Source organism: Paramisgurnus dabryanus, chromosome 9, assembly GCF_030506205.2.
Source record: "Paramisgurnus dabryanus chromosome 9, PD_genome_1.1, whole genome shotgun sequence".
NCBI lineage: Eukaryota > Metazoa > Chordata > Actinopteri > Cypriniformes > Cobitidae > Paramisgurnus > Paramisgurnus dabryanus.
Window position 1 is genome coordinate 28,166,907 of NC_133345.1, and position 12,325 is coordinate 28,179,231.

Below are 12,325 nucleotides of genomic sequence, written 5' to 3' on the forward strand. Positions count from 1 at the left end.
AGTTTTGTTTGTCTGATTATTCTGACTTGTTGTTTCCGTCCGATTTCGGTGCATGATATACGTCACGACCACATGTTAGCGATTGGCTTTGGCAGATCCTGAGTGACTCTGGGCAGATCCAATAGTTTTAAACTTCAACAATGGACCCTCCTTAACGGAAGTAACGCTTTGCTATGGAGCATGGCCAGACTCTCTGTACAAATGAAAAGAATGTACGAGAGTCTGGTTGGACCAGGCTAGAGAATTGCGTTAGTAGCGTAAAAGGTCATGGGTGTGAACCCAGGGAACACCCATATTAATAAAAAAAGTGTACCTTATAATACACTAAGTTGCTTTGGATGAAAGCATCTCATAAATGTTAAATTAACATTTTTTTTCAGAAGTCACTGAAAGTGAGTCTTCACAGGAAACTTCTTGTTCACACACAAATTCAACACACATTATCCAGGCGCTGACTAAGTCTGACAGGCCAGCTGACAGCTGCATCATTGATCACACACAAGGGGTGGAGAATAACTGCAGTCGGACATCCTGTACGCCAGTCGGCTTCTCTTCACCGAGGCCCTCACTGGCTGCCAAGGAGACAGGAGTCATTACGGCTATTAATCGTCTTGATGCATGGAGTCGAGCAAAAACATATTTTCTTTTCGATTAGGGACGTTCAGTTAGTGCGACTGTTTAATATGACTTAAATGAACCAGAGGCTGTCAGTTTGGGGTCTTTAAAGAAACCGTTAAACAAAAAGAAAAAATCAGTCATTATTTAGGCTACTCTCCCTCATGTTGTTCCAAACCCATATGCTGTCAATTTTTTGCACACAAAACAAATGTTTTAGGCAAACTCACATTGATAATATTTGAACTACAAAAGGTTAGGATATGAGACACATAAGAACCATTAACATTTGATGGAATTCAATTCCAGCAATAACCAATATACAGTATTTAATTTGAAAGCCATAGACTGTCAGTCAGTAATGCCTTGGTCTGTTTACAAAAAGCTATATTATTATTATTCTGGAAGACTTGACTTATAGCCCACAACTCATAGACATGTCATAAAATCTTGCTGTATAGAGAAATCTGCTGAAATGTGACTACCCTGCTGAAAAAACAGCTGAAACCAGCCTAAGCTAGTTAAAGGGATAGTTCACCCAAAAATTTAAACTCTGCCATTGTTTACTAACTTTCATGTTGTTACACACCTGATTAACACAAAGGAAGATATTTTGAGGATGTTTTGTAACCAAACCGATGGAAGGCCCCGTTGACTTCTATAGTAGGAAAAAGAATATGGAAATCAGTGAGGCTTCTAATTGGTTTGGTTATAAACATTCCTCCAAATATCTTGAGAAACATAGCTAGCCAGAGGCCCCATTCACTTCCATAGTAGGAAGAATAATAATATGGAAGTCAATGGGGCTTCTGATTGATTTGGACACAAACATTCCTCCAAATATCTTGAGGAACATACCAGCTAGCCAGATGCCCCATTAACTTCCATAGTAGGAAAAAGAATACTATGGAAATCAACGGGGCTTGTGATTGGTTTGGATATAAACATTCCTCAAAATATCTTGATGAACACACCAGCTAGCCAGAGGCCCCATTCACTTCCATATAGGAAGAAGAATACTATGGAAGTCAATGGGGCTTCTTATTGGTTTGGTTATAAACATTCCAAAAATATCTTGAGGAACAAACCACCTAACCTAACATCTAAAATCAGCTTTGCCAGGCTGGAAGGACCAGTAAAAACTAGCTTTTTCCAGCTGAAACAAACTTTTTTCAGGGTAAATCAACTTATTTTATCTAAAACTGAACTAAAACAGTTTTTGTAATCCATAAAACTACAACACAGAAAGTAAATAATGACAATAATGAGTTTCTGTATGAACGGTCCTTTTAAGTGAAATCCTACAAACTCACTGAAACAAAAATCGCTTACCAAAAAGAAATCCATAGCCATCAGCAGCATTAAATATTTATACACTTTGCTCCACAATGGTACTCACATGGTAATACGCAATAGCCTCTCGGTCCAGGGCTCGGCTAACCGCCACCTCTCCTGTCAGACGGTTGATGCTAAACACGCCCTTTGGGTCCTGATCCGCACCCTTTCCTGTCAGCCGAAAGATGTGGTCCGCCTTCATGTCAGACGAGATCACCTACATCAAAAAATGATTATACTTATACGTAAATAATCATTAAACTATATCTATCTATCAATCTCTACATTCTTCCATCCATCCATTAGTATATTTCAATAAAGGCAGTTGTATGCAGATTTCAAATGCATGGATTTTTCATTCCGGTTTTATCAGTAGTACTTACATGCGACTGGATAAACAGCGAATCCCATCCGAGCATAGCAAGATAAAATCAAAGAAAGAATTAACATTAATCACACACACATACAAGCACAAGCAACGGCAGTTAGGTGTGAATATAACATGCATAAGTGCTAAATATACTTCCAGTTTCTTGATCTCACATTTTACAGTAAGCCTAAATTCTGAATTATTTACCAAGAGATCCTTGATGTCCTTGCTGGCAGTGGAGAACATACGATTACTCACATAATCGTGGTGTAGTATTACAACACTATTCAAATGTGAACCGTATTAATAGTTTTTTAGAAAAGTAACTAAAGCTTGTAAATGAGATCTATTTGTGTATATTAAAACCGCTTATTTTCACAAAAAGTGACCACAACTACCACCTGCGGTTCATTTGGCTTTGTGTAAACTATTTCTGTGCAAATGAGATTGCTGTAACTTAACAGCTAACGACAGCTTAGCTGTTACCTAATGACACTATAACAGCCCTTTTTAAGCACCCCTTTTGTGTAAAGGAGTCTCGCAAAAAGTTATTTTTATCAAAAGCAATAAACTCAAAAGCATGCATTGTATCACAGAGGCTGCCCACCTTGAACTCCTCGCATCTTGTCATTAAGCATAAGACGAAATATCCCATTTAGAAAATGAATCCAGGCAAAGTAATTGCCTACGCAAAAAGCCCCTGTTAGCTTTATTTATCTTTCTCGAACAGATCCTTTCTGCCAGATCATACGCTAATACTGGGTTTTCTCCTTTATAATTACAGGCTCTGTTAACTCTGGGAACATTATGATTCTGACAAATGCACCGTGCGGTTTTGCTGAGACTCTGCCGAACACAAACGAAAGCCTCACCGGGAAACCTTTAAATCCTGGTGCGATTTCTGTGGCCGGCAAACAGCTGTGAAATTGCAGAAGTTTATAGCACAATGGGGGCTGTACTGTTGCATGGACGACTGGTCTGTTAATGTACACGACCAGATAGGATCATGAAAACAACTAATTGGGAAGATAAACAGACAGGAGAAAAGCTCACACACATTGATGGATTTTTTACATACTTTTATACAAAGCAGCTTGCATTTTTATTAGTATGTATTGAATCAAACTCTAAATAAAGAGCTCAGATGCAAAACCCTCTAAGTGCGTTTGACATTTTTTCATGTAAATGAGTATTTTTATTGTTGACTTTAATGTTTAGGTTTAGTAATTTCAAGACTGATCTCACATAAAGTCGTGCTATAGTCGTGAAAAATGTGGCACAATTCAGCTTTTTTGTGCTATGAGCACAAATGTCTTGTTTGTGTCATTTGCACAAACTTCTTTTTTAGTGTCATTTTTGGGTATTGTTTTTTCCTATTTTATTACCATTGTCGTGTGGGGTTGGGATTTGAATCACTTTCTGTTGCATTTTTAGACATCCTAACTAGGGATGCACCGATAGGATTGTTTTGGGCCGATACCGATTTAAACAGACAACTTCTCACCGATACCAATGCCGATACCATTATTTAAACATTGGAATACAATACTATACATGTGGTCTATTAGCTAGTTTATTTCTGCATCAAATTATTTTTACTGAACATGGATTTGATCTAATTAACATTCAACTGACCAACATAATAAGAGAGGCACAAATTAAGCTAAAACAAATATAATAAGACAACATGACAACCTTCAAAAGTGGTTTTAGCTATTCAGCATTTATTTTATTAACAACATTAACTCATTTTTTACATATAATGGATTTCTTTATGCAGTTAATTAATAAACAATCGGTATCGGCCTTTCTCGTGCTATTGCCGATATGCCGATGGTTTCAAATTCATCAACAATCGGCCGATTAATATCTGCAGCCGATACATCGGTGCATCACTTATCCTAACCCAAACCCCAACTCCAGGCGAGAATAGTTTTAAAAGCGGGAGAAAAACATGTAGAAACCAAAACATCCTAACCCAGGCGACAATGATTTAAAAGATAATTAAAAAAATGAGAAAACAATACATAAAATGACTCGAAAAAGAAAGTCGTGCCACGGACACAAAAAACTATTTATAGAAATTTGTGCGGGTGACACAAAAAAGACATTCGTGCTCAAAGCATGAAAAAAGCTGCATTTCTTGTCATGGACACAAATAAATTAATCAATTTTTTGTGACTATGACACAACTTTCCGTGAGATCATGTGATAATTTTCCTTTAACGGAAATGAGAAGATTATTAGTTAGTATATCAAATGCCTTCTTTTTAACAAATCTGACAATCTTTCACTGCAAAACCCTCTAACTGCATCCATGTTTTTTGGCAAAAATCTCCACTTCTAAAAGTCTCCAGTCACTCTTCACCAGTATCGGGGAAAGTTACTTTTAAAAGTAATGAATTACAATATTAACTCTTTCCCCGCCATTGACGAGATATCTCGTCAATTAAGAGAAAACGCTTCCCCGCCAATGACGAGATTTTCCGTCTTTCCGCAATACCGCTATTATCCACCAGGTGGAAAGTTCCGCAACTTTTTAAAACCGGAAGTATTGCCCTATGGCAAGCTGCTGCATGTCCGTGTCTGTTTTAAAGATCGCTCTGAATCGGATCTCTATAAAAGTCCGTCATAAAAATGGAATTATCTTTGCTTTTTGCTCAAAATATGGTGTTTTTGCAAAAACCTACCCATATTCAAAAGCTGATTGCAAAAGAACCACTAAAGGTAGGATGAAACTGTTTTTTTGTTTGAAAGCAGAGGGTCTGTTCTTTCATTTGGTATATTGTATGTTTATATATTTAAAGAAGAACATTTTCTGGAAGGCATTAAACTTGGGTGAAAATCATGAAAAACGCTGGCGCTGGTTGGCAACTTTTTTTTAAAACGCTGGCGGTGAAAGAGTTAAGTTACTCCTTAAAAAAGTAACTAATTAGGTTACAGTTACTTCTCATAGAAACTAATGCTTACGTTACTTTTAAGTTACTTTTGCATTACTTTTTTTACTTGACTGAGGCTTGATCTCTTTCAGGCTTTGAAGGTGTTTTATGACAAGGAAGTTCTGCATTCAGAAATTGCATATTTCAGTCGCAAAAATGTTAAGCTCTGGCCTGCCACATCCATTTCTGATTTAAACTGTTTCCGCTCAGCCGCGACGCATAGAGTGCACAATTCTATTTTAATATGTAAGAAATAATTGATGACGGGCCTTTGAATTATAAGAAAATAATGCACACCTAACACCACATGTAGTCAAAAGGACCAGAGTCAATTATTCCTCTTATTCCATGCTTATCACAAACATCACTCTGGTGCCTATTTTAAGACATTTAAAGGTTTTGCATCCAAACACTTCATATAAAACTCCCTAACCATATTTTTTACTTTTTATATAGCACATACAGTATTATTGTAGGTAGCTAATAAATAATGCAAGCTATTTGTTCATTATTTATATTTGTGAACAAAACAAGCGGAAATAAATAATGGCCAATTTCTTTACAAAATCTACAAAGTTCAGGGACACATAGAAGTCATGATGAAATGCACAGCAGGTCATCTCTAATAAACTCTGCTGTCCAGCTCTAGAGAACAAGCTGAGAAAATCACAGAAATAACTGCGGTTCACAGCAGTCCTATGCCAAGTCTATCAAGCTTGGTCTGTCTATGTCTAGATTTTTCCACGATCTTTCTTCTGTTCCTGTAAAGAACTCAGAGCATACTGTAAGTGTTTGCTATGGAGTTTGTTTTCCTTCGACTATACGAAGCACACGTCTACACTATTGATCTACTAGAACAATAAAACACCAACTCTTCTCTCTGTGCCCATGATTCTTTATGAAAGGTGTGATGTGTCCTGCAGTGGGAGCGAGAAACGGATGAGAAAACAGAAACGGTGCAGATGGGAGGAACATTGCTCACCAGGAGGGCTGATGCCAAAATACCAGATGGATGACAATAGCAGAGATAAATGGGTGAAAGGGAAAGCCTGGTGTAATCCCTGGTAACTGAACTTTCAGAAGAACACAAAGTTACCGAAACTGTTCAAAATATTTTATAGTTTGTGTTTTTTTTTTTATTTCACTTTGTACAGGATTTATAGTCTTGCCTTTTACTTTCTCTGTGCCTACTTACCAGTGTTGGGGGTAACGCATTACAAGCAACATGCATTACGTAATAATAGTAGGGATAGTAGGAAATCGTTGTTATGGTAAGAAAAACTGCATTGACTTCCATAGCAGGAAAAACAAATACTACGGAAGTCAATGGTGTGCTAAGTATGCGTGTGGTGTTTTTTTGTAACTTTGTGCATGGCTCATCCAAAAATATCCGAAAGTCCATCAAGTATAATCAGGCAAAATTGAGGGATCAGAGTCGAAGCGGAGCGTCATGTGAGAGAAAAACGTGAAGTGCAAAAATCTATTTGTTTCGGTCAGTCTCTATTTTTTTGGCGTGCATTTTCAAGGTTTGTTTTCAAGGCGAGGGGGTCATGTGATAAGTCCTCATGTTAAAAGTGTACTTTCCGTGGCATGTTACATAAGACGAACATCTATTAAAAACCTTGTTCCTGTAGCTCAGTTGGTAAGGCGCTGCATTAGGAGCGCAAAGGTCTTAATAAAAGCAATAAAATTGTCTGCCGAATGCATAAATGTCATGGTGAAATGTAAATAAAGGGAACAATTTTCGTAGTTGACACAAAGTACTGTATGTTCATAGATTTACTTTAATATCTGAAGAAATGTCAAAATGCGGTAGTTAACAGCAGAAGTAAATATTGATATGATTTGTTTCACAATAGCACTAATATGCATCATACAGTAATATTTTCAATGTAAACATACTTTAGTAAATACATTAATGTAAAACAATGCTGTATTTAGCTTTATAAAGTTCTATCAACATCGAATGATTTAATATTGTACTGGCAGGCGGGGGAATAGAGACTGTGTCGCCATAGAAGGATAGCTCCTTGTTTGAGGCACACACACACAGGCGGTGCCTTGTTTTAACAAACAAACAAACAAACAAACGCAAGTACAGGACACACAAACCAACCTGCACACAGCCATCTCTTACTTTCTTCTCAGTCATTAGAGGATGTCGTAGAAAAGCCCAGAGGGAGCCGCTCACCTATTTCTATCAGCTCTCATGAGGAACACAGAGGACATGAAAGAGCAGACGTTTCTTGCCACTGTCTGTGTGTGACAGGTAGGAGGGACCCTCGACTCAAACTTTTCTGACAATAAAGCACATACGAGGAGGAGCGAAGAAACATCTTCCGTTTTTTCTTTCTCTTTATCATTCTACTCCGATTGCTCTCTGCTTTATAAACATTGCAGTGGTGTATAGTCTCCTCTAAATTATTGATGCTTGACTTTGAATGGAGTCTATAGATGCAGTGTACCCAAAGTTCTGTTGGTCCATCATCGTTTCCCTGTGTTACCTGTGTCATGCCATCATTGTCATTCTGTGTAATAAAGTCTCCATTGTGTTGTAAAAAAAAAATATTTTTTTATGTTCACCCTCAAGCGTTCCAAGACCGACTGAAAAATAAAAGTTGGGATTTTCTAGGCCGATATAGCTAGAAACTATACTCTGAAACTGGCGTAATAATCAAGGACTTTGCTGCCGTAACATGGCTGCAGCGGCGCAATAATCTTAAGCAGCGCCCGGGCTGTCACCATTACTCTATTCTTTTTGAGGAGTTAAAAAAAATCCTTGAGTACATGCCGAGTACTTCTTATAGCGGAATAGCGGAGATGCGGTTTTGATGAAATAAACTAGAAAATGACAACATTATCAGAAGCATCTCTCTCTCTCTCTCGTTCGTTCGTTCGGTCGATCGATCGATCGCGCGCACATACACCGTGCGTGTGGCTCAACTCCTGCATGAATGTGTATCCAAATTTCGGAAGTTAGACGACTCCGCTGCAGCGGCAGGCATAAGATTTATAAAAACACACTTGAGAAGAAATGCGCAGCAACTCAAAAAGACTTGTTTCGAAGATTATAATGCCAATTTGGCACTTTGTTTTCCGAAGCTTGTGGAGGCGTAGAGCAACATACACAGTTATTAACATATGTGTGATCTACCGGCATTGCATTTGCGATCGACTGGTCGTATTGGACACCCCTGCATTAAATGAACATTAACATGGAGCCCTGAGATGTATGAACCTGTTTTAATGAACAGTACCTTAAATAATAACATCAAATGCACACATTAGCAACGCATTAAAACACAGTGCACCTGTTACTGCCTTCCGCCACGCCTTCTCGTTGCATGCGCGCGCCTGATTCTGGCTGGACAGGATTTACCGCGAGTTTTCAAAATCATGGTAATCAAACACGGTTGTAATGATAATTACATTTTAAACGATAATACTAACCGTCAGGACATTTTATCATGGTTAATCGTGAAACCGGTAATCGTCCCATCCCTAGATTGTGCTAAGCTATGCTAAAAGTGGTAGCGCCAGACCCGGAGATCGGCTGAATGGATTCCAAAACGGTAAAAATGAAATGTTTAACTCTAGAGGAGCTGGAAAATAAGACCATTTTTAATGAGAGGTTAGAGTCAAAGCAGAGCATCATGTGAGAGAGGGGAAGTAAAAAATGTGTTCTGGTGGTAAGTCTAGATTTTGTGGTGAGTATTTTCAACTTACTTGTCCAGTGGGGCAAGTAAAAATCTCTCTCACTTGCCCATCCAAAACCATACACAATGCATAAGCAACCAACTAACAACAACCTGGCAACCTCCCTGGAATCAGTTTTCGGCACAGCAAGCACCACTCACAACATCTTCAGAACATGTAAGCATCCTTTTCTAATGCTAACAAGAGACTATAATTGTGAAGAGAGAAGAAACAAAAGAGAAAGCCAGAGCCACATGGTCTAAAGTGCACAAACAGACTGTGTAAAGACATCCACAATGAGCACTTAACTAACTCTAGAGCACTGAAGCCCTCGCTTTCTAGTTCACTCCACAGGAGACTTGTGTTTGTTAGTGCAAGGTCAGAGTATAATAAACAACTACACACCAGTATCAACATCTGTCCTACATGTAAATATCCTCCATCAGTCATTAAAACTTAACCCGTTATGGAGTGTTCAGTTCTAAATATTAAAAAAGCAACAAATTTCTATTTATTTTTAAAACTGTCTGCAAGAAATACATTAAAAACACATTTTTCACAAAGCGGAATGAGACATAGCCTGTAAATGCACCTGATCTGGCATTATATGTTAACACATGCATTCCTTTCCATTGTACTCATCTCAACAATTCAAGCCTTGGGAGAACAACAAGAAAACACCACACAATGTAGAAGTGTGAGATGTTGTTGTGAAATGAGTCACTCTCTGTCTGGAGAACAGTTTCAACGGCTTTAAAAATCTGTTGTGCTGTTGGGATATGCAGAAACAACTGAAGCATAAGCTGATGTGCCAATTATGTGAGGCTTTCAAATCGCGATTTTAAAAGCATGGGGAAGCGAGTCGTCGCAGGACATCATAAAAAGTGTAACAGTGAAAGCGTGGAGAATGAGAATAAGATTGTGAAGTCCAGGAGAGATTCAAAGATTTCAGTGTAAAAGGTTTACTGACAAATGATGAAAGCAATAGAATTCTTCAAACTTCATATACTGGGAAATACTAAAAATGATATCTGGCGAACAGAATGCCTGGTTTTTCAATCTAAATATTTTAACAATACTAGCATTCCTACTGTATAGCTCAACTGCAGCAGAGCATTGCATTAGCATTCGATTTTCAGTAAACGCAGTCAAATAATGAAAGCACTGTAAGTCGCTTTAGATAAAAGCACATGCCAAACGCATAAATGTACCCAAGAAGATTTTTATAGGGTTTGAGAAGCCAGCCAGCAACCACTTAATCTAGAATCACCTATGGTGAAGCCTAAAATGTGTAGAGCATTGTAAAATCAGCTCTAGGTGCTAATAAAAACACAACATTAAAGTGAGCGGTTCAATACCTGCAGGAAGGGATTGTCCAGGATTCGAAAAGAACAGCTCCCACAAGAAAGAGACCAGCGTCGCACAATGAAAACTAGTCCAGAGACAATTACCTGCAGGTCCGAGAGGGAACCTCAGGACTTTTCCCCATTGGTGAGACAGCATCGCTTACAGGTGAAAACTCCACCATAATAAATCCCCCATAATCCCACAGCAAACCGATGTCAAAGCTCGAAAGGGAATCAGGGCACATCTGTTCTTTATTACTTTTCCAATACTTCAAACCCCTTTAACTGAGAGAGGATCTCAAGTCAACACCATCCAATGAAATTTATCTTTAGAGAAGAGCAGAAAAAGCTCTTCAACTGAGGGTGTGATTGCCTCTCTAAATCATCAATGTCATCACTTAAACTTTTTTTTAAAGGATCAACATCTTGAACCGTAAAAAAAATTTAGTTTCAATGTAATACTTTTGCTGCCAAATTTTTTTATTGCTGCTAAAACTTATTAAATTGGCAAAAGTCATTTTAACTTCTGACTACAGCAATTTCGACTCATTACTAGTTAAAAATTCAAAATAGTAAGTTGAAATGACTTATGCAGCCAATTTTATTAAACATAAACTTTTTTCAGCAAAAAAACTTGAAAGTATCAAGGTCACAATTTCCAATGTTGCCAAAAGGATCAAGCTGGCCAACATATTTCTATGTTAATCTCAAATCTACCAGTGTTGTTTTAGTAAGGGTCTATCCTAAAACCATAAGTAAACAGTCAATGCCAGTGTAATTTGCTTGCTTTGTCAATAAAAAAGCAGAATAATGAAAAACAACAGGAAGAGAAAGATGAAAGAGGAAGATAAGGTAGTGAACAGGAGGGTTTCCCTGCATCCAAATACAGTTCCTGCATTTTCCAGAGGAAAATGGAAAACCCTGCTGTTTGTCTACAACCCATTCCTTCTTTCCTCCAGTTCATCTCCATCAAAAAGGAAACAAATGATGAAAAATGAATGCACGTTATGGCAGGTCAACAAGATTTATCCAAGTCTGAATTCCTTTTTGCATGGTGTCTAACATACAGCAGGACTATTGAATAAAATAGGTCACATAGTCTGTATCCCTGTGTTGTTTCACTGTGGTGAAACAGGTGAAGCAGCGGTACTGAGCATTCATACATCCATGCAAAAAAAGAGGTTGGTGGGAGGTCATCCATTCTCATCAGAAGCTCTACATCTATTTTCTGAAGTACACTCATCTATGTACAAAAAAGTTATTTATTTTTTAAAGAAACAAGCAATTTTAAACAGGTTTTACACCAAACAATAAATAAATAAAGCACATACTGTACCCCAGTAATCTATTATTTTTTGTGTTCCTGTAGCTCAGTGGTAAAGCATTGCATTAGCCGCAAAATGACGTGGGTTCAAAAAGGGAGTCAATCCCATAGAACCCCCCATGTTAAAATGCCCAACTTTACAGCAGAAAAAAATATGTTTACAGCCTGGTACAAAAAGTGTTTTTGGCCTATATAGCTCATTTTGCCTTTCATGACAATTATGATGGCTGCGAATTTTTTGTAACTCATCCTTTTAAATTATATTAAGCCTTTGCATAGTTAAGGGGCGTGGCTACTTGAGTGACAGGTGAACTGCCACTGTTCTGCCACCGTGGTGGTGTAATGTTGGGATTGGGAAATTTCCCTTATGTTCAAATACCAAGTATGGCATAGTATACAAACTTGTATCTATGTAGTAAATGTACATTTACACAATAAGCACATAGTATGTAAATGTAAAACAAGACCAGGGGGGCCTAAAGTTTTTCCTGCCAAGGGCCAAAAATCAAACCTGACTAAGGGCCATGGGCTGAAATTTGACCCTGATTTTCCAAATTTTCTAATATTTAAAAAAGAAATAAGCAAACGTTACTTTGTTAATGCATGACTAATACAGTTTTATTTTTAAAGGTAATGAAATAATTTTGCCAATGCAAACCCCAACCTAACCCTAAGCCTAACCCTAACCCTCATTTTTAAA

At 37.8% G+C, this 12,325-nt stretch overlaps 1 protein-coding gene across 1 annotated transcript in view; it reads right to left on the minus strand.

Annotated features, from left to right (window-relative positions):
- Nucleotides 1-12,325, minus strand: part of cdh13 (cadherin 13, H-cadherin (heart)) — a 433,135-nt gene that overhangs the window by 211,410 nt on the left and 209,400 nt on the right. Inside the window, exon 5 of the mRNA XM_065278811.2 lies at nt 2,015-2,167. Within this exon, the coding sequence (XP_065134883.2) occupies nt 2,015-2,167 (153 nt within the window). The remainder of the gene's footprint in view (nt 1-2,014; nt 2,168-12,325) is intronic.